The sequence below is a fragment of the Fusarium oxysporum genome, chromosome 10 (assembly GCF_000149955.1).
Source record: "Fusarium oxysporum f. sp. lycopersici 4287 chromosome 10, whole genome shotgun sequence".
Lineage (NCBI taxonomy): Eukaryota > Fungi > Ascomycota > Sordariomycetes > Hypocreales > Nectriaceae > Fusarium > Fusarium oxysporum.
Window position 1 is genome coordinate 157,681 of NC_030995.1, and position 19,722 is coordinate 177,402.

At 47.1% G+C, this 19,722-nt stretch overlaps 11 protein-coding genes and 1 non-coding gene across 14 annotated transcripts; 8 read left to right on the forward strand and 4 right to left on the reverse strand.

Annotated features, from left to right (window-relative positions):
* The first annotated feature begins 87 nt into the window (after nt 1-87).
* FOXG_13631 (uncharacterized protein) lies at nt 88-1,121 on the forward strand. 2 transcript variants are annotated; one of them, XM_018393619.1, is made up of 2 exons: nt 156-470; nt 565-1,080. In XM_018393619.1, the coding sequence occupies exons 1-2, from the start codon at nt 259-261 to the stop codon at nt 617-619; spliced, it is 267 nt and encodes an 88-aa protein (XP_018252918.1). In that variant the 5' UTR covers nt 156-258; the 3' UTR covers nt 620-1,080. The 2 variants fall into 2 exon arrangements, with proteins under 2 accessions (XP_018252917.1, XP_018252918.1); XM_018393618.1 differs by having other exon boundaries at nt 88-1,121.
* Nucleotides 1,122-1,746: 625 nt separating this feature from the next.
* On the forward strand, nt 1,747-2,449 carry FOXG_13632 (uncharacterized protein). Its single transcript, XM_018393620.1, has 2 exons — nt 1,747-2,216; nt 2,269-2,449. The coding sequence occupies exon 1, from the start codon at nt 1,860-1,862 to the stop codon at nt 2,211-2,213; it is 354 nt and encodes a 117-aa protein (XP_018252919.1). The 5' UTR covers nt 1,747-1,859; the 3' UTR covers nt 2,214-2,216; nt 2,269-2,449.
* Nucleotides 2,310-3,113, reverse strand: FOXG_21222 (uncharacterized protein; the record flags this gene model as incomplete). The annotated part of the gene is made up of 3 exons (XM_018401533.1): nt 2,310-2,888; nt 2,945-2,978; nt 3,036-3,113. The coding sequence occupies 3 exons, from the start codon at nt 3,111-3,113 to the stop codon at nt 2,485-2,487; spliced, it is 516 nt and encodes a 171-aa protein (XP_018252920.1). The 3' UTR covers nt 2,310-2,484.
* A 392-nt stretch (nt 3,114-3,505) lies between these two features.
* FOXG_13633 (uncharacterized protein) lies at nt 3,506-5,462 on the forward strand. The gene has a single exon (XM_018393621.1). The coding sequence runs from the start codon at nt 3,599-3,601 to the stop codon at nt 5,390-5,392; it is 1,794 nt and encodes a 597-aa protein (XP_018252921.1). The 5' UTR covers nt 3,506-3,598; the 3' UTR covers nt 5,393-5,462.
* Nucleotides 5,463-5,631: 169 nt separating this feature from the next.
* Nucleotides 5,632-6,832, forward strand: FOXG_13634 (uncharacterized protein). Of its 2 annotated transcripts, XM_018393622.1 has the most exons (3): nt 5,632-5,812; nt 5,863-6,332; nt 6,384-6,832. In XM_018393622.1, exons 1-3 carry the CDS (start codon nt 5,742-5,744, stop codon nt 6,656-6,658), a joined length of 816 nt encoding a protein of 271 aa, XP_018252922.1. In that variant the 5' UTR covers nt 5,632-5,741; the 3' UTR covers nt 6,659-6,832. The 2 variants fall into 2 exon arrangements, with proteins under 2 accessions (XP_018252922.1, XP_018252923.1); XM_018393623.1 differs by having other exon boundaries at nt 5,650-6,332; nt 6,384-6,823.
* A 140-nt stretch (nt 6,833-6,972) lies between these two features.
* Nucleotides 6,973-7,058, forward strand: FOXG_21223. Its single transcript has one exon. It is a non-coding gene; the product is annotated as a tRNA-Tyr (tRNA).
* Nucleotides 7,059-7,455: 397 nt separating this feature from the next.
* FOXG_13635 (uncharacterized protein) lies at nt 7,456-9,560 on the forward strand (the record flags this gene model as incomplete). The annotated part of the gene is made up of 4 exons (XM_018393624.1): nt 7,456-7,503; nt 7,549-7,955; nt 8,000-8,972; nt 9,024-9,560. The coding sequence occupies 4 exons, from the start codon at nt 7,456-7,458 to the stop codon at nt 9,558-9,560; spliced, it is 1,965 nt and encodes a 654-aa protein (XP_018252924.1).
* Nucleotides 9,561-10,894: 1,334 nt separating this feature from the next.
* Nucleotides 10,895-12,980, forward strand: FOXG_13636 (uncharacterized protein). The gene is made up of 3 exons (XM_018393625.1): nt 10,895-11,140; nt 11,192-11,486; nt 11,540-12,980. Exons 1-3 carry the CDS (start codon nt 10,979-10,981, stop codon nt 12,832-12,834), a joined length of 1,752 nt encoding a protein of 583 aa, XP_018252925.1. The 5' UTR covers nt 10,895-10,978; the 3' UTR covers nt 12,835-12,980.
* Nucleotides 12,981-13,514: 534 nt separating this feature from the next.
* Nucleotides 13,515-14,980, reverse strand: FOXG_13637 (uncharacterized protein). The gene has a single exon (XM_018393626.1). It carries the CDS (start codon nt 14,496-14,498, stop codon nt 13,680-13,682), a length of 819 nt encoding a protein of 272 aa, XP_018252926.1. The 5' UTR covers nt 14,499-14,980; the 3' UTR covers nt 13,515-13,679.
* A 31-nt stretch (nt 14,981-15,011) lies between these two features.
* FOXG_21224 (uncharacterized protein) lies at nt 15,012-15,158 on the reverse strand (the record flags this gene model as incomplete). The annotated part of the gene is made up of 1 exon (XM_018401534.1): nt 15,012-15,158. One exon carries the CDS (start codon nt 15,156-15,158, stop codon nt 15,012-15,014), a length of 147 nt encoding a protein of 48 aa, XP_018252927.1.
* A 569-nt stretch (nt 15,159-15,727) lies between these two features.
* Nucleotides 15,728-17,070, forward strand: FOXG_13638 (carbonic anhydrase). Its single transcript, XM_018393627.1, has 3 exons — nt 15,728-15,981; nt 16,078-16,640; nt 16,701-17,070. Exons 1-3 carry the CDS (start codon nt 15,844-15,846, stop codon nt 16,900-16,902), a joined length of 903 nt encoding a protein of 300 aa, XP_018252928.1. The 5' UTR covers nt 15,728-15,843; the 3' UTR covers nt 16,903-17,070.
* Nucleotides 17,071-17,839: 769 nt separating this feature from the next.
* Nucleotides 17,840-18,721, reverse strand: FOXG_13639 (uncharacterized protein; the record flags this gene model as incomplete). Its single annotated transcript, XM_018393628.1, has 2 exons — nt 17,840-18,504; nt 18,562-18,721. 2 exons carry the CDS (start codon nt 18,719-18,721, stop codon nt 17,840-17,842), a joined length of 825 nt encoding a protein of 274 aa, XP_018252929.1.
* Between the last annotated feature and the right edge of the window lie 1,001 nt (nt 18,722-19,722).

A 19,722-nucleotide genomic window follows, 5' to 3' on the forward strand; every position in this document is an offset into this window, starting at 1 on the left:
TTGGCCATCCGTGTGGCGGAGTGTCATAAGGCTGTGCTGATTGATAATTGATTCAACCAGTGACTCTGATCAGTTGTGAAACTATGTCAAACATTGAAATATAAAAGTAAGTAACTTCCCAGTTACTCCAAATCTCAATATTAAATAAGCTGATACAGCATCCCTGATCCATCACTTTGGACCAAAACTCTTATCCTTCACACCTCAACACTGTACATCAATCATCTCATACAGATTATCATTCCAGTCCCCATCAAAATGTCAAACAGCAGATTGAGAGGACCGCCGCTACCCAGTCTGGTACAAGGCTCATCGCTGCAAGCTCAATTACAGAGCGAAGGCGCCCAGATCTGGCGAAACAACAATCGCCCTCTTATTGAACACATCATCAACCATGCAACTCCCGGTTACGTTACAAAAGTCGTCTGGCTCCAAGAGAAAAGCATCATCGAGCATGAATACTTATTGATGTGCGTCAAGACCAACGATGGAAAACTGTCCTGGATGCGGATTGAACGCATGGGTGAACTACCTGTAGGCTCGGAGCCAGTAACGCTCTGACAGACCAGGCACAATTGGTCGTAACTCTTGCACCATCCCGAGAAAACCTCATCTGTGATGATAGGGTTCTCGTGGAGGCTGACCTGGACACAAACGCGGCACGGTTGAGCAACGTCGCCAAGCTCATACTGATAGTGCACAACGAAGAGCCGCAGTATCATATCCAATGGCATAACTGTTGGTGGCTTGCGCGGGTCGTTATGCAAGTGCTTTCAGAGACATATATGCACGGTAATAAGAAGCAGAGGAAGAAGGTCGTTAGTCGGTGCGATTCTTCTCACAATAAACATGTCCGGGGTATGAGTGCTGGAGGACCATTTGCGGGGATTGGGCAGTTGGCGACCATTAGACATTTTAATAACCGCAAGAAAAGGATTACGGCCAACTTTACTCAGTCTTTATATAGTTAGCATCGGTGCTGTTTAGGTAGTGTTTGGGTATATTTAGAGGAATATTCTTTTGCTATTTTATAGATTTTACTGCATAGCGCAAGATTGTATTTTATCATATCCAAAGTCACCATTGATATCTTCCCTAACACCACTTAATGAGAACAACACGACCGGAGATCACGGGCATGAAACGTTGCCTAGCTTTTACGCTTTGTAGTATAGATTACGAGGTTCTGTAGATCCTCATTCCCAGAGCACGATTTATACTTTAAACCGTCAAACTCAGGCTACAACTCAATAAATCTGCCGTAAGTAGTACAGTGGCTTGAGTTACCTAATCTCAACAGACTTCGAAGACTTTGTCTTCGGATAAAGCGGAACAATTGAATCCAAGACAAGAACTAAGAGCATAAGCAAATAAAACCATAAGTACGAAACCTTAACAAGTAGTAACTGCCGCTCAGGTGACTATCGGCAGTTAAGAATTAAATTTAGAACTTGCTCGGATACTACTCCAGAGGCTAGGAAATTAAGTAATTGCTTTTTAATGCCCAAGATATAGACGGTGAAAATAAGTTTCAGCCACAGGTTTTATTTCTAATGTGGTACTGGACTTCATGAATGGTCCAAGCATCTTACCGACTTTACTCTTGAGCCTTTGCAAGGGTTGCAGTTATACGGGGGTACAAGCTTTCAGCCACAGGTCATAGCTGTAAATAACACATCAAGCGACTCAATTCTGCGTTCTATGTCCTGTCTTGATATCTCATTATATATAAATATCAGTCTATTGCTCGTCTAGAAAATATATCATCACTCACACACATTCTCTTCAGTCTTCTATAACATCTTCAATCAACTTACTCAAAGCTACTCCTCCAAACAACTCTCAACCAATTCTTCACCATGCGTTTCACCGGCATCACCGCAGTCTTCCTCGCAGCTCTCGTGACCGACCACGTTCACGCCAACGAGCGCTGCACCAATCAGCTCACCAACGACTGGTCCCGTCGCTACGAGGCTTGGTCCAACAGCTGGGTCCCCAATGCCGATGCCGTCTGCGGCAATCTCTGGTCTAACCTCGGTCAATACCCTGAGTGCGCTGATGTGAGCGACCAGTACTGTGGCTACGACAACAGCGGTTCTTCCCTCGTTTGGGCGTTTACTACTGGAAGTGGTTGTGAGGCGCGATCGGTCATGGATTCTTGGTATTGGGCTACTAAGAACCAGTGGGGCAACATTGATTGCAGGCAAGGATAGGCGGTAAGTCTCTCCGTTATAATGAAGATTTTTCTATTCTGATTTGGGGGTTTAGGACATGGGATGCCACGGTGGCGGGGAAGGAAGAGGGTTCTGTTCGGATTGATAGGCACCTAAAGATTGTATACGTGCGGCTGAAGAATGCCATTGGCTGTATAGGGTTACTATAATTCACACACTTAATCAAGATTTTGTACGAGCTTGAAACTGTTGTCATATATACTGGGCTGATCGAGAAGTGGACTTTCCCCTACCAGGGATAGACATTTTCTCATCTTCGAACAGGCCGTCTTGGTAATAGAACACCATCATGGCAAACGCCATATTCATTGAGTGAACTCAAGGCTTGATGCAACAGGGGCTCAATACCTTGCTCATCCAGGACGGCGCCATCAGGTGTTGAGAGGCTAGACCCTCCGATGTCTGAGAGTATCAGGGCACGGGAGTTTGCATACTGAATCTTGCCGTAGAGCTTGGGGGTTGTGAGGCCCTGAATAGGTCGCAGTCTGTTGTACGCGATGACTTCATGGTCAATTTCCACTTCCCAGTTCTCTTTTTGACGTTTTAAGACGATCTTGTCTAGTAAGAACCACTCGGGGAATTTGCTCTGCAGCCATGAACCAGTGGCTTTCGATATAATCCTGAAGAAGGATTCGATTATTCCCCAATGAACCTCTTGTGGATTCTCAGTCGTAGGACGTTGAGATGAGCATGATCTGATGCAGCTCCACTAGCTTGAATAGTTCGAGTGCCAAATCGCAAGTGCTGGTGTGCGAGGTGGTTAGCAGGTTAAGGAGGAGTCGGGTAGACGATGTAGCTCACCATGGCTGCATGAAGTGCAACTTCTCCGTCCGTGCAATTGCCCGACTTACATGTGGTGCTTCCATCGGAGTATTGCATTGTGAGATTGTACTTGAGTGTTAGAATAAACAAGTGTTTTGGATGTTTTGATGACTTTTGCGCGGAGGTACTGACAATATCGCGACGCGTCAAGCAGGCAAGAAACCGTAAGACCTCATCCTAAGTGACAAAAGTACTTAAAGGAGGTTTAGCATAGCATAGTCTGCCTTTAGTTTACTCGTTTCATTTTTCTTTTCTTTTCTTTTTTTAGCAACTTTGTTTAGCGTCAATAGTTTTATTGCTCCTTAGTGTTAGAATAGCATATAGAGGGAGATCAACCTCAAGATTCGCAATCTATCCCACTCGGGCATCCCACATTATCCGAGTGGGATAAGAGCAAACCTCATCAAAGGATCAAATTTGTCAGTGCTGATTATTCCTTTCCCATCATACGATTGTGATGCTATATATTTGGCCAGTTACTTAATTATTCCCGGGTTGCATTTGAATGCAGTCTAAATCAACTACAGTCGAACAAAATCATCATGAGAACAACCCTCACAGGAACCGCCTCTGTCTTAGACACAACTCTTACACGCCTCATAGACGATGTTATAGAGAATGGGTCCAGTTTTCTTGCCGATGATGAGAACTTACAGCACTATAAACAACATCTAAGCCATCTTGAAACAGCATCAAAGATAGCACTGCTCCGAGAATGCCTGTGCGTGCGACCGCCTTTGCCGCTTCTACCGGAGGATCTCTTACAAAATATCGATTTTATTCTTACGCGTGTTCGGCAACATAAGATCCTTACTCCAATTTTCTCACTGTCGCCTTCGCGCTTAATCAAACATGGCGATCATGGGGCAACGAGGATCCATCTCTGGAGAGGCGATATCACGACTTTGACTGGTGTAACAGCCATCACCAATGCCGCGAACAGTCAGGGCCTGGGATGTTTTCAACCAACTCATCGATGTATCGACAACATCATCCATGCTGAGGCAGGACCACGGCTACGGGAAGAGTGCTTCCAGCGGATGCAGGCCAGAGGGAAAGAGCTTGAGCCTGGAGAGGTACTTGTCACTGAAGGTCATGCTCTCTTCGCTTCTTCAGTAATGCATACCGTTGGGCCACAGCTAAAGAGAGGTGCTTCACCTACAGAGACCGAGAGAAGGCAACTGGCGAAGTGCTATGAGTCAATTCTTGAAGCGTTGGAGCTTTTACCGTCTGACGAAGATGGTAGCAAGTCTATTGCTCTTTGTTGCATTTCGACAGGCTTGTTTGCATTTCCAGCCGATGAAGCAGCTGAGATAGCAGTGTCAACCGTCACGTCCTGGCTTCAGAAGCATCCGTCAACGACGATTACAGACGTTATCTTCAACACGTTCACCCAATCAGATACCGAGCTGTACTCGAAAGTTCTTGGACCTTCACCTACAAAATCGATCTCGCCCGTCGAAAATACGCCGCAAGGTTCTCTCAGCTTAGCACGCGAGTGGCTATCCTCAGCAGACGCTGTCCTCGTTACAGCCGGCGCAGGTCTATCAGCCGCAGAAGGCCTGGACTATCACTCCCGAGAGCTCTTCAAGAGGAACTTCCCAGGATGCCTCAAATTTGGTTTGACATCACTATACAGTGTCTTTGGCTTCAACGACTGGCCTTCGGAGGAGCATCGATGGGGATATTTCTTCACTCATTTAAACATGGTAGCGAACTGGTCAAACACGCCGACTTACCAAACTCTGATTCCATGGCTGAGGAATTTTGGGCAAGACGCGTTTGTGCGCACGTCAAATGCTGACGGGCTGTTTCTCGCCAATGGCTGGTCGAAAGAGCGACTTTCTACGCCGCAAGGCTCGTATGGATATTTACAGTGCCTGAATAACTGCAGAGTCGACGCTGTCGTGTCATCGGCTCCTCTTGTAGCTGATGCAATGCCTCACATTGATAAGGCGACGCAAAAGCTGATGGATTCAAGCAAAATTCCTCTCTGCCGGTTCTGCGGCTCGAAAATGAGTATCTGCGTTCGAGCGGGCTCGTGGTTCAATCAAGTGCCCTACCAAGAAGGCGAAGCTCAATGGAAAGCATGGAAATCTCGGGTTCTAAGAGAGAAGAAGAATTTGGTGATTCTGGAACTTGGTGTCGGAATGAATACGCCTGGAGTATTGCGATGGCCGAATGAAGATTTGGTGATGCGAAGTGACGGGCGAGTCAAGCTGATTCGTGTTGGCATGGGCCCAGAGGCGATGGTGCCATGGGAGCAGGAAAATGAGGGTCTGAGCACTTGTATTCAAGGCGACATCGGGCGCGCGATTCCTCTGTTGCTGGAATGAAGCGGCGATCGCCAATTATTTGTAGAAGAATTAATAGAAGTCATAAAGAATGTAGATCATTCACTGCGCCTCAAAGACAGCCCTACGTTAATTTTATGTCGTCACAAGTGACTTTCAGCCCATTCTGAACAAGTCACGCGTCATCAGGTGCAGCGCAAAAGAGGCGCATGATGCCAAGCGTGGATACCACTGTAGTTCACCGGCATATCCGTGTGGCTGTGAAATTTACCGCCCCAAAATTTCTACTAAAAACAACACGCAGGCCAACATTTCAATCCTCAATAATTTCCGGCTTTCGTTCGCGAATTAACAAACAAAGCACCGCGATATGGTAGTGTTATAGCAAAAAATGGGACTGGAGGCCCTGAACAAGCTCGCCTCAGCTGGTGAGGCTGTTTATCAGAACCTCTCTAAAAAATGGTGATTTCCGAAAAGCTCCACTGGTGGGATAAGTTACTGATTGTTAAAAGGGATGAGAGAAAGCGACGGCAGGCGGAAGAGGCATGGCTTGCGAAACACGCTGAAGAAATCCGTCAGCGAAATGAATTTCTTTCTCTCGTCACGAGTAAAGTCACAGGCGATTCAGCGCTCGAAATGGCACCTCTCCGCTGCAACCCGCGCGAAACTCAAAGAGCAGTATTCCTCGTCACAACGCCCATCTCCTTTGGCGTACTTGAAGTCTCACAGTCAAGCTATAAACTATTAGCGAGACATGTCGGCATGAGTCTGAATAGCGTGAGTCATTGGGCAGTCTGCGTTATTGATAGAGGGCTGGGGAAGTGCTATTGCTATGATTTAATGAGCGATCGGCTGGAGTTGACGATGTTGGGGAAGAATTACTTCAGAGTTGCTGTTATTACGGAGGAGTTTGTTGAGACGTGGAGTTCGTGTTATTATATTGGCGAGACGACCAAGACGCATGAGGAGATTCAAGCGATAGGTGAGTTTATTTGCATAGAGAAGGAGGGAGCGTTTACTGACTTTGGAGTAGGACAGCATCATATCGGATTGAATCCTCGGTATAAACTGCTATCGAATAATTGTCAGCACCTGGTTGACAGTCTTGTCAAGGAACTTTGCAATGGCAAAGTCATCAGCCAGGCAAAGCTGGACGAGGAGTTGTCGCTTGCGTCACCAAAGATTGCACGCGACTTACTTGTTGGGAGGATAAGGTCGAAAATGGATGTCGGTGGGGAGACCGAAGACAGTCCGTCGATCAAAGAGCATTTGGACGCGATCAAAAGTCACTGGAGCGACAGAAAATAATTCATCATGATACCCAGGGTAGGTTGTTGAATGATAAGGCATTAATGTCTTGATACCCGCGCTTCGGAATTAATTAGTTGTAGAGAAGACTTCAAAGGGAATAAGAAGTAATTTATCATATTAATTAGGATAAGAGACTAAGACCTGAGTTTTCCGATAATCTGCCTCGTGAAGACAATTATGCACGTGAAGATGATCACTGGGGTTGAGAAAAGGAAAGGACAGCGACAGAGGCAATAAGCGAGACATATCTATATATACTATAGTCTATGGCTCTGCTGTCACCAATAGCTATTCCTCCGCTTCGGAGATCTCCCCGAATAGCTCAGCTGGAAGAGCGTTCGGCTGTAATTGTTAATCTGACACCGAAAGGTCACTTGTTCGATCCAGGTTTCGGGGAGCTCAAATTCTATTTTTGCATTTTTCCACACTCGCCCCAGCACTTATGCCTCCATTCATCCAGACCAATGCCACCTGTCCCGTAATTTATGCAATCCAAGCCATTTTTTTTTTCTTGCGCCATTCGTGCCACTTGGCCCATATTTGGATATTAGGCAAATAGGAGCTTTGCTGCGTGATAGTCTCTGATGACTATGTCCAGTCAAAATGATTGAATCTGAGGGGTTTCAAGTGCTGAGATGAGAATGTGCTGACGCACGTCATCTTTTGATATGGGGAGGATGCGTGAGGGTGAAGTTGGTGGTCAGTCGTCTCGTGAGATATTGGGTCATTTATTCTCTCCCGTCATCGATGACGGTTCTCAAACCTAGCATCAATTTGTAGATACGACTGCCAAAATGCTAGCATCTCTTCCACCAGAAATCCTTGAAAATATTTGCGACAAGGTATATAGTTCACTGATACATATCAATACTGGCTGACAGTGATAGCTGAACGGTATCGACCTCCAGCGGCTCTCGCTGACGGCAAAATGGCTACATAAAGTAGCTTTTCGCCAACTCTGGCGCTCCATGACGATTCAGCCATATCCCGAGAGCGAGCGACATTGCATAAGCCCTTATGGACCATCGCAGCCTTGTCTTCAGTATACGAGAGAGCTCCGCTTTGATCCTGGTGTCGACGCAGACCCGAAACGATGTATCCATGCGAGTGACTGGCTTGGTTACATGGGCAACTGGACCGAGAAAGTCCCTCTTCATCAGTATACTTGGGAGGCTAGGGGAGATAGCTTTGGGCTTGAGGGTGGAAAGCTTCTTCGCGTGAAGTTTGAGTGTCTTGCGCAGAGGGCTGTGATATTGCTTAACCGTTTCAAGGACGGGCAACTCGAATCTTTCAGGTATGAGGCATACGTATCAGAGGGCATTTTCTAACAGATCCTAGTTGGAACTATACATCGTGCATACCCTCTGAGATTCTCGAGATTCTGAGTCTGAAGCATTCCTCCATCCAGAGTCTTAGCCTCGTCACGGATCCTTTCTGTAGTCGATTCAACCGCTGGAGCCGAACAGCTGACATAGACCTCTCGGTATTCCATAACCTTCGACGACTCATCTGGAAAGCACCTATGGGTTGTCATTTTGACAACATTGCTAGCCTTGTTAAGGCCAATGCGAGGCAGTTGGAGGAACTGGAATTGGAGCTGCAGGGCTGGTCTCAAGATCGAGAGAGTCGCGAGTCCACGGTGATTCATCACGAAGATAACCCTGAAGTATGGGATAAGATACCAGCGAGTACTATGCTTGCTCGGCAGATGTTTGGTCTGCAGGGGGCTGCTTCGGAAGCAGCTGAACGGACATGCTTTCCGAACTTGCGGAGTCTAAAATTCACCCGGGTCCCTTTGAGAGATGAGAACACTGGTATACAGGTCACAGCTTCTTCCATTAACCTTAATGCTCTCAGGCATCTGTCGTTGAGGATGTGCGCGTACTGGATGCCCTTCCTATCTAGCATCATGGAATCGCAAACGCCACTTCAACTCAAGACTCTCGAAATACTGGACTTCTACCTAGATACGCCGCACGAAACCGCAAAGAGCAAAGCCGCCACCATCACTGAATTTATCGATTCCTTCAAGGGACTCGAAGAACTTACCGTTAGTATATGCGGTCCGACGTCATCTCTTCAGTTCTGGGAACATGTCGCGGGCCATGCGGCAAGCCTGAAAAGATTTGTGTATCATCAGAGGATCACGGACCAGGATGAAGAGCTGTTGAACTCGCGCTTGGGTAGAGATTCATCGGATTTAGGGATATCGTCTGAGGACCGAAACTGTATTCGGAAAGACCCTTCGCAGAATCCGCTTTCGAGACTCAACCTAGAGTTCATTGGGTTGGCATGTGCACCGAAGTACCTTGTAAGTGACCATAATTACTATTAGGATGTGAATTCTAAACAATAACTGCAGAAAGACATTCTGCTTCCCTTCGTGGCCAAGCGGTCACTGAAAGTGCTTCACATTCGACACACAGGAATGAGTTCAGGTCCCAGTGCATCCTGGGTCTTCAATCACGCCCTAGAACTCAAGATCACTGAAGGAGAGAATGAAGGTGTGCCCATCGACGACACAACAAAGACTAGCAACTCACTCAACGACGATGCCGAAGAAGATGTATATCTTAGCCTCGAAGAGCTCGCAACCGCTGTGAGAGAGAGAAGAGAGTGGAAAACACCACCTTTGCAACAAAGCTTCCGAGAGTTTGCGAATTGGGCCTTTGGTTCAAATGGGATTAAGGCCCTAGAATATATTGTTGCGGGTGACCTCTCTCATTGGAATAGGTATTCGGCTAACAACGCCTTGATATGCAGAGTGGTAGGAGGGGAGAGGAGATATCGTGTCATCAGTCAGGAGCGCGGAGGGCCGGAGTGGCGAGATGTGAAGAGCAGATATGGAAGTGCATTGGAGGCATGTCCGGTTGAGAATATTGTTCCCGAGTACAACTAGTGACTTTCCTTCTTTGAGAGCATACATTACTGACGAAACTTGCTGGTTACAATCGTCAATAAGCCCCACGGACATCTTCCGAGTCAAGTCTCAAGCCCCGCAGAGCTCTAGCCTGCCTGCGCTTGTTGTTAAGATTCTTAGTTTTAAACAGTGCTTAAGTATAGTCTAAACGAGAATGAGCACACGAGCGAATGACCGATCGTGTATAATGATGACAAGGTGTCTGAAAGCTTTCAGCCTCTATGGTAATTGCGAGATAATACAGAGCAATTCATCTAGTCTTTAATAGTGTCAGTGCCCGTATGATAACCGTTTATATGGATAGGAGTAGTGAAGGGGAATCAAGGATATAGTGAAATCCTTGTGAACTTGTTATGCAAGGTAATGATCTGAGTTAGTGCAAAGACTTGTTAAAGCTGTCAAGGACTCTGTCCAAGACCTGCCAAAATGCTGCATATCACCTATTCCTAATTACACGATTCGAGTACCACGACGAGACGAGGCAAGCTTGAGTCTGTGCGCATGGCAATCTCTCGGTAAAATAGATCTAGACAACTTGGCAACCCATCAATAGCAAGCTATTCTCTACAGACTTCCAGCTTCCATAGGACCCGCGAACTAATTGACGGGGAACCCTGCTTAGAATTGAGGCAAGCTTTTGGGGCATTTGAACTAAGCAGGGTTCCCCGCGCTCGACCCCGTGGGTTAGCAGGTTAGGTCCGCGGGGCCGAGGTCGCATTAACGCGCCAAGACAGAAACGGGGATATACTCCGTGGTCGCAACCCGCTACTTCTGCTGGAATCTTGAGACTCTTTCTGTTCTTCAATTTATCTGAAAGGCCAGACAGACCAAGAGGAAGGGGTAAATGTACCCAAGATATTCGGTTCTGAGACTCCTTCTACCACGCTGAAGCACCAGACATTGGAGTCGAGTGTACTTGTTCATCTCTCCGGAATATTAAGCATCATTTTAAAAAAGTAGCAGGTTGCGATTGGCAGATCGAACTACGTGGCTGTCCTGCAAGGTGGGTTCCATCTCCCGATGCTAGACTTGATCCGTGTTAAAGGTGCCGAAGAGCCGATCGCAAATGACTTGTAAGGGTCATTTGCTATCACAGAAACTCTGGAAACTATCCCATTTTATCTCTCTCCGTGGCTACTTATCAATTCCTGCCATTCAAATCAAGTCTAGACTCTCAATAGCGTATCCTGACCCCTCGTTTTATGAAAGGGTGCCTCGGCACCTTGAAGTTATCGATCGGAGCAGTGGCCTTATAAGTATGATAAACAGTCGATCACTGTAACATAATAATAATTAATTTAAATAACTCCTTTCCCTTACCAACTCATACTCACTGAACAAATCAACATTCCTCGCAACCAGATATCCTATTGCACTATCCCATCGAAGACATTGCCATGGGTCCGAAGCAATTGGACGCCCACGAAGGCAGTGGGCAGAACTCCGAAAGCGAGAAGCCTACCCATGTAGAGACTGAGCATGCTGCCGTCACTTATGGCCAGGAGAAGGACGCCTTTCAGGCTCATGCGGATGAGTCCGGTGAGGGCCAGTCTACGAAGGTATACAGAAGACGAGCCCAGATATTCAAGCATACTAACACTCATTTTTAGATGACAAAAAGACGTTTCATGGCCCTCGTTTCACAAGCCTTTCTCTGGACGGGCTCCCAGATCCCTGTTTATCTATTCGGAGGTGTTCCGCCGTACATCTATGCTGATATCGGGGGACATGATCGTTGGACCTGGTTTGTTCTAGCCAACCTTCTCTCGCTAGCAGCGGTCTGTCCGTTTGTGGGATCTCTATCGGATATGTTCGGCCGTCGATACGTTGCGCTCTCCGGCGCGTCGTTTATCGTCCTTGGAATGATCGTCTGTTCTACCGCTCACACAATGAATGTCTTTATCGGTACGCCCTCCACCCCTTCACATTTGACAGATCAAGGCTAACCAGTGATTCAGGTGGAATGGTCTTGGCGGGAGTCGGAGCCGGTATCAACGAACTCACCGCCCTAGCAGCAACTTCTGAGATGGCACCAACTGCCCAGCGTGGCAAGTACGTCTCCATCCTGATCTTCACAATCGTGCCCTTCTGTCCATCTGTGCTCTGGGCACAGCTCATCGCTGCACACTCGACATGGAGATACATCGGCCTCTTCTGTGCTCTCTGGGCTTTTGTCGGTCTTGTCTTGACAGCTTTGTTCTACTTCCCACCGCCTCGTGTCAACTCAGAGGGCCTGACGCGAGGAGAAATTTTGAAGCGCATTGATTTCGTCGGCGGTTTTCTTAGCATTTCTGGTATGATCTTGTTCATGGCTGGATTGCAGTGGGGTGGATACATGTATTCTTGGAAGTCGGCCCATGTCCTTGTTCCTTTGATTCTTGGTGCGGCTCTGGTGGTCCTCTTTGTCATCTGGGAGGGCTTCTTTGCGCCGTATCCCATGTTTCCCCGCCGCATCAACCAAGCGCCTCGGATCCTTACCCTGACGCTCATCATCACCTTCATCTCTGGCGCAAACTTCTTTTCCATCCTCATGTTTTGGCCTACGCAGGCTTTCAACGTGTATGGTCATGACCCTGTGCAAGTCGGAATCCGAGGTATTCCTGTTGGCTTCAGTATCATGGCTGGTGCATGCATTGTCCTCTGGCTCCTGTCTGTGTTTAGAGGTGCAAACAGATCACTCATGGTTATCTCGAGTATCCTGATGACGGCTGGATGTGGCGCCATGTCAGTTGCAAGGCCAGACAACATGTCCACCCTATGGGGAATTCTCGTCCTGGCTGGCCTGGGCATCGGAGGAATCGTCGTCCCAGCAAGTATCATCACGACAATCATTTGCCCCGACGATCTCATCGCGACTATCGCAGCGCTTACTCTGAGCATCCGCGTCATTGGCGGTAGCATCGGTTACACCATTTACTACAATGTCCTTGTGGCCAAGTTCACACCTGCTGCTATACACTACATTGGTGGCGCGATGGTGAAGTATGGCAACATCACCTCAACTGAAGTCATCGGGGAGGTCATTGGGTTGACTAGTATTTCTTTGCTGGACGAGATTGCCGAGGTACCAGGTATCGCGGGAAATGAAGCGCTGTATAAGATTGTGATCCAGGCTGGCCAGATTGCCTATGCCGAGGCATACAAGTGGGTGTATTATGTGAGCATTGCGTTTGGTGCGGTTTCTGTCCTCGCTTCTCTTTTCTTGGGAGATATTGGGAAGTATATGGATGATCACGTCGCTGTGGTGATGTAAGGCTGTTTTATGTACATAGGCATCGCGGTGATCTACTACAGGCCATGAGAATAAGGGTTATGTAGCTAAGATAGTTGATGAGAATACGATTCAGGATCATTCCAGTTGGGCCCCATGCAAATCACCAACGCAGGTCTTCCTAAAGGTGTTTAAAACACAATCAGAATGTGACTTTCGGTCGCGGATGAGCGTACAGGTGGCTTATATCACATGCTATCTCAGCTCTGACACCAAGCGCTGCGCATTTCCAAATCCAGCATGTTGCTTATAGCTGAAGTAATACTCGCCACGCCATCCGCATGCTTACCTTCCTTCCTTAGCTTCTTACATAACCTTCCCAAAATATCAGCATGACAGTCAGGAACTTGAGAGGTAAGCCAGGATAGGGATGTGAGGCTATGCTGCTGTGGCTTGAATATCATACGAGAATGGGCCAGCTGAGGATGCGCGATTTGGAGAGTATGTAGGTTTGTTTCATAGATGTCCGGCTTCATCCGAAATTTTGATAGTTTCATGTAGATTGATTTATGCAACTAGATGGAGGGGAGTGCGCATGAGCTATGAAGTGAGTCGAATTTGAGGAAATGTATTGGGTCAGTCCAATTTTGTTAATGCCCCAGACTTTAATTGGGAGATCTCGTATGCTCACAATAATAGCATAGCCTAGCAGAGATTATAACCGAGAAGAATCAGGTTTACGAGTAATTATGGAAGCAATTATGCATAAAAGTAGGGGTTCTTACAAATGTCCCTCCCGCATAGGAATTCCAGTCTCTTACATGCTATACTTTATCAAAAGCCATAAGTTCAAATCTAGTTGCTTAAGTTCGGAAATACTATTGCCACTACTTCTTCAAGTACTTTGCCAAAGACTTGTTAATAAACTCCCGCCCCGCCTCATAAAGCTTCATCCTCTGCGTCTCAAACCCATCCTCCTTAAACAGGCTCTCCCCCGGCCCAACAGCAAACTGCTCATCACCCTTAACAAGCCCATTAAACATCCTCTCCGTAAACTCACCAAGCGGCATTCCAATCTCTCCACCGTTCACCAAATCAGGCTGATGCTTCTCATCATGCAACTCCGTCTGAACAGCCGGCGGAAAAACTTCGATCATGCGGATGTGAGAAGCTCCACTAGCTTTGAGTTGTTCTCGAACGTTTAGGATGAAAGTGTGAAGGGCCGACTTGGATGCATTGTAGTTTGGTGTTCGGATCATTGAAGGAATTAGGCCAAGCGTCGCGCTGATGTATATTAGATGGCCTTGGGGCTGTTCCTTGAGATGAGGGAGGAACGCTGCGGTGAGATGGACGGCAGATGTGTAATTGGTGGTAAGTTCGTCGCCAAGAACAGATAGATCCAGAGTTTCGGGGCTGGTAAAGTCAAATCCTCTTTGGATGCCTGAACTAAACACGATAGAGTCCAAATCTGGATCGGACTGGGTGATAGATTCGGCAAAGCCTTTGATTCCATTCAGGTCCGTGACGTCAAACACCACGGCCCTTGCATTATCATCTCCATATTTCTTCACAAACTCCTGAAGCTTATCGCTCCGTCTACCGACGACAATGACCTTTGTCCCTGTGGCTATGAGCTTGGCGGCAAGGGCCTCTCCAATACCGGAAGAAGCACCGAGCACGAGGGCCTTTTGGTACAAGGGAGCCATGTCTAACAGTGCAAGATTGAGTTTCGAAGGATCGCGAGATGATATCGAAGGGAAATGACAGGTGAGAAGCTTGCGTATGTCGTATCAACTGCCGTGGTATCGTGACTGGGTTGGTAATGCTTGACGAGGGGTAAAGTGGGATGGAAGCCGAATTGTCGGTAGGTTGAGGCTAGGCTGCGTTGTGCAGGATAGGAAGGAGACTAGGAAATAGCTTAGTATTGAAGTCTTGGCACTTGTGATAGAGTTTGGGATGGATGTAAGTGAGGTTGAGCGGATTTGTCGTCGTCATGCAGAACATGATTCCATTGGGTTCTGTTATCGCGAATCCACTATCGCCAAGTCACCTGACTCGATCAAGTTACAACTGTACGGAGAAACGTAGCATCGTTCAAAACTTAAGCTTATTCATAATCCTTTCCAAAAACTCCATAATTGAGAGATTTAAGAAATGAAATTACCATCTCCACGCCCCTCGAGTCATTCTCAAGCCACAGGTCGAGGCCGTGTATCAGATTACAGCCAATGCACTGCCAAGGAGTCCAGAACCTCTGCCCCGTCTGAGCCCCCCAGACCCTTGAACGGCTTACCCCTGGCGCTTGGCAACGGCTTTTCTAGAGCTCCTGGAGGTTTTGTTCCAGCCAGTGATGTTTCGCTGTTCATCTCCATGGAGAGTGTCCAGTTTAATGCGATGCTCCGCGGGGCTTTGCGGGCGTAAATAACAACCTGGCACACGTCATTTTATTATTCAGAGTTGCGCTTTAAGAGGATACTCGGGGTGAAGACCGATAAATAACTGGATTTACGAGTGCAACGCTATGAAGATTCACGAGTTCACGTGTGCGACAGCAGTTTAGACGCATTGTTTGGCCAAAAGCATAATTGATTCATGCAGACTAATGTTGAGTTCAGGGTCTACTCTAACCCAAATGCGCAAGACCAAAAACGTCCCCCGGTTTTCAATGGGACACTCGGACATAACTGAACAGGGCATACCCAGCGACGCTTATTTCATTTTCTTCAGCAACATTACTGCGTCGAGGCAATAACCACACCCGTTTTAGATCCACCGCCCCCGGTCTGGCCGGTACGAGCATTGTGGCGTGACTTTGGCGGCAGTCAGCTAGCTACCGTTGCAGTTGATGTAAGCCCCAGCCTGTAGACCCCTGGATTATGACCCTGGGTTCATATTACCTGTCGGGGATTGTAGGGATGAGGATAAAGGAATACTTAAATGGAGAGTGTTTCTCGGTTTCAAGCGTTTGAGATCTGTAGAAGCTTGTTTTTTACCTTATTTCTTGAGTGTCAACGGTTTCCCCAACTTTTGACGTAGACAATTTCTTCAAATATGACTTCTTGGGTATCTTTGTTAGCTGTTCTGGCTGCGTGTGCGCCGCAGGTTCATGCGTCGTGTGCGTATGGAACGCATCTTCACCGGAGAGCCGATGTTATTCAAGCTCCCAAGTTTGGATACTCTGCTGCCAATGTACGCCACTCAATCCCCTAAGGCTTCATCTGCTGTCTCTCTTATCCATCGAGGGCTTCAGAGAGCTCCATACAGGTTACTGACTTTATACAACAGGGCCCAGCAAACTGGTACAACTTAGACCCCAAGGCCAACGAACTATGCGCAACTGGTCACCACCAATCCCCCATCAACCTCGCCGACGGTTCATTCAACATCATCCCCGCCTCAGACCTAAACATTGAGATCCCAAACTTTACCAAGGGCGCTGAGTTTGAGAACTTGGGAAGTACCGTCGAAGTAGTCACCGAAGGACTCGGCGGTAAAATCACCATCGAAAACACGACATATCATCTGAAGCAGTTCCATTTCCATCTTCCCAGCGAGCACATCGACAACGGTACCAGTCTGGCCATGGAGATGCACATGGTTCACGCAAGTGCGGACAACAAACTCGCTGTCATTGGTGTTTTCATCGATCTCGACGATGGAGCGGCCGATTCGTATAAATTCAGGGAGACGCGCAAGGGCAAGACAGACACCCCTGCTACGAAATCCACTGTCGTTACTACCGTTCTCAACTCGGTGGATAAGATTGCGACCCTAGGACAAACCACTCACATCAAGTCGCTCAAAATGTCCGAGATTGTATCTCTTCTCAACAAGGGCGATTTCCAATCGTAAGTCTACTAAGCATGCCAAGAAAAAGTAATGCCCGCTGACGGTTTTTGTTGTCTTAGATACTCGGGTTCGCTTACTACACCGCCCTGTAGTGAGGATGTCAAGTGGCTCGTCTCCACTCAGAAGGTTTCTATTCCTACGCGAACTTATTTGAAGGCCCGATCTGTCATCGGCTACAACGCTCGCTTCCCTCAAAATGTGCCAGGGGAGGAGAATATCTTGAGCCTAGTGGCCGATGAGATTGAGCACCACGATGACTAGATTAAGTTTACACCATGGTGGTTGTCTGTTTGGAGTAGAGGAGCCATTTGATCAAGTCAGTAGAGTAACGTATGGGAGGCAAAGTGAGCGATTATTTACATGTATTAATATAAGAAGGCGATATAAACGCAAGCATAAGCATACAATACGATCAATTTCCGATTTCACCACTTTTCTCCGATGCTAAAGTGTTATCGCCGAGCCGCTTGGCTCTCGGTACTCTATCTCCAATGTAACTTTAAATCATCATGGAGAACGTTACAGCCAAATTGGAAATGTCGTCGTTTTTTCGACGTCAGTGCCCCCATATCTTGGCATCCCAACGTCTGGAGAACGTGGGGAACCGTCTGATTTTCTGTGTTTACCCCTGGCTAGCTCAAGAGTTGGTGCTGATCTTCTCCCCACCTGTTTGTGCAAGTGGTTGAAGGTTTGACGGCGCTAAAGCCATCCGCTGTCAAGTTTATGTGACTATCATTCTCTTGGCGATGAGTTTTCGGGTTAGAAATGGAGCTGTGAGACGATATGTAGCATTGAAGAGAGTCATGTTTGAGTGAAGGGGGCATTGTGCGCGGTCATTAGAGTTTGGGGTTATGATGCAGTGGATATTACACCGAAACGCGAGAATTTCTCCGTGCTTGGTTAGGGCTGTCGTGGGCAAACTCTAATTCTTCCTGCTATCCCCGATCACCGGGATATCCTTGGACATGCAGTAGCTGCTGACAAGAGGGACACCAGAATATCTCGAGATCTATTGGCTCGTCTATCAACCTAAGCCATCGGTAGCATATCCCATCTTCGACGATTGTCAACCAAGCCTTAATTGCATTTCTGAAACTCTAGTGCGTAATTCCTCCTATCAGAGCTGAAGCACAAATTGGCAGAACCTACAACTCCTCTCATACTGGTCTTAAAACGCTCATAATTCTATTAAATTGATCTAAGCCGTGCCAGACATTGGTTGTTGTCTATAAGGATTATGATCAGCCGTCAGATCAGCGGCGTACCAATTCAATGACAACGCCATAACGATAGCCATGAAGAGAATATCAAGTACGTAAATCGGCCATTCATGCGCCTGCAAATATCCATCATCCCCAAGCCCAAACTCAACCAGTCGAAACACATTTCGGAATAGAATCAGGGTCGCACAGGCATATAGCTCACTGAGCATTATAACCAACAAGAGGTTCGGATTAATCGCCCCAATGAGTCCTCTTCTCGCAAGTCGTGCATGAAATGTTCCCGCACAGAGTAGGAAGATGACCAATAGGACAACCTGAAGAGCCAGTCCAGCAAGAACAACATTTTCCCCACTGTTCTCATCAGCTGTATTGTTGGCGTTGACAAGCATTCCTGCGCCGCAAGCCTGAACGACGAAGCATAAGACATCGCCTGTTACAAAGAACTTGGAAAGCCATGATATTCGTATGATGGAAAGGTCTGGATGGTCAGAAGCACAGATGATTCGGCCGAGGAACATGTAGATTGCCGCGGAGAAGAAGATGGGCGCCAGGAGGATCAGGAGTGTTTGCGTGCCGTACGATCCTTGGTCTCGTAGGTGGTCGGTCGAGTATATCCTTGCGGCAAGACCCGCGGTCTCAACTATGAGGGAAGTGTTAGAAGGATGGTCGATAGTCTTTGGGTAAGTTGGGGACATACAGAGTCCTCCGAGGACAAGAGTGAGGCAGAACCACTTTCGGTAGCGAAAGATATTCCATAGATGAACAAGAGTGAGAACTGCGAATACGACGCAAACGACAAGCGCCAATATTTTTGAGGGCCGGTAGAGCTCGTATGCGTTGTCTGCTGTAGATGCCATATTGAAAATTGATTATAAGGCGAACGATTACAGGAAGAGAAAAAGTCTCAACCTGTTCTAGGGGAACCGCGTGGTTTTGGTGTCTTTGGCATTCGGAAACTTCCATACTATGATGCTGCGGTAACTCACGCGTGGCTTCGTTTAGGTGCATGGAGATGGATGATTGGCTTGGTTTTGAGGGAGTGGCTGGGACAACGGGAAAGCCGAGCAGGACAACGATACAGTTCAAGGCCGGAACTGTTCTGCCAAAAGTCCATTGAGGACTAATGTTCTTATGGAACTGACGTTAGTAAAGACGCTATAGCTAAAAGTGCTCGTTGACTTGTCCATTACCTATGTTTTGTAACCACGAGGGTTCGATTTGTCTTTGAACCTTTCCAAGTTTCCATATTTCCAGCAGTAGAATCAATGCCTATTATCCAACACATTTGCTACAAGTTGAACCCTCGTTCTATGTTATAGCAGAAGTAACTGGTACATTTATATCATCATTCAAAGGGAGGGGTTTCGGACTGTTGTCATGACAGTTACCCAAACACTCTATTCCACGTTGATTGAGCCTGATAAATGCATTCTAGTCTAAATAGGGGGGCTTCCAGTTCTATTGACTACTTATAATACATCTAACCAGTTCAATGATATTGGTTGGCTGGCTGCTGTCTAGAATCGACTTCTCTGCTGGTAGGTATCGAGAGTCCTACACGTAGCGCTGAGAATAGACCCAGCGTTCGAAAACCCTGATCCTTCTATCCAGCGACATAGACTTTATATCTCACTATGAATCCATTAATCTTTTGAGCCCTTTTTATCAGAAAGCTTAGCAGAGGGTTAGAGAAGCCCTTCACTTCTTAGCTTTTATCTGGGAGGTTGGAAATGAAAAGCATTATCAACAGCCATGCTTTTATATTATTCTTCCAAATTTTCAGGCTCTTTCATCCATAGTAGTTCATCTGGTTCTCAGATCTTATTCTTCCACTTCTTTATCTAAACTCTCTTGCTCT

Excerpts from the sequence above, each read along its gene's own strand:
- FOXG_13637 (XM_018393626.1), bottom strand. The coding sequence starts at position 14,498 with ATGGCTCCCTTGTACCAAAAGGCCCTCGTGCTCGGTGCTTCTTCCGGT.
- FOXG_13634 (XM_018393622.1), top strand. The coding sequence starts at position 5,742 with ATGGGACTGGAGGCCCTGAACAAGCTCGCCTCAGCTGGTGAGGCTGTT. Across the intron at positions 5,813-5,862 it reads CAGAACCTCTCTAAAAAATG|GGATGAGAGAAAGCGACGGC; the intron begins GTGATTTCCGAA and ends GATTGTTAAAAG. Across the intron at positions 6,333-6,383 it reads TGAGGAGATTCAAGCGATAG|GACAGCATCATATCGGATTG; the intron begins GTGAGTTTATTT and ends ACTTTGGAGTAG.
- FOXG_13636 (XM_018393625.1), top strand. The coding sequence starts at position 10,979 with ATGGGTCCGAAGCAATTGGACGCCCACGAAGGCAGTGGGCAGAACTCC. Across the intron at positions 11,141-11,191 it reads GTGAGGGCCAGTCTACGAAG|ATGACAAAAAGACGTTTCAT; the intron begins GTATACAGAAGA and ends ACTCATTTTTAG. Across the intron at positions 11,487-11,539 it reads CACAATGAATGTCTTTATCG|GTGGAATGGTCTTGGCGGGA; the intron begins GTACGCCCTCCA and ends CCAGTGATTCAG.
- FOXG_13631 (XM_018393618.1), top strand. The coding sequence starts at position 259 with ATGTCAAACAGCAGATTGAGAGGACCGCCGCTACCCAGTCTGGTACAA.
- FOXG_13638 (XM_018393627.1), top strand. The coding sequence starts at position 15,844 with ATGACTTCTTGGGTATCTTTGTTAGCTGTTCTGGCTGCGTGTGCGCCG. Across the intron at positions 15,982-16,077 it reads TTGGATACTCTGCTGCCAAT|GGCCCAGCAAACTGGTACAA; the intron begins GTACGCCACTCA and ends TTTATACAACAG. Across the intron at positions 16,641-16,700 it reads AACAAGGGCGATTTCCAATC|ATACTCGGGTTCGCTTACTA; the intron begins GTAAGTCTACTA and ends TTGTTGTCTTAG.
- FOXG_13632 (XM_018393620.1), top strand. The coding sequence starts at position 1,860 with ATGCGTTTCACCGGCATCACCGCAGTCTTCCTCGCAGCTCTCGTGACC.
- FOXG_13633 (XM_018393621.1), top strand. The coding sequence starts at position 3,599 with ATGAGAACAACCCTCACAGGAACCGCCTCTGTCTTAGACACAACTCTT.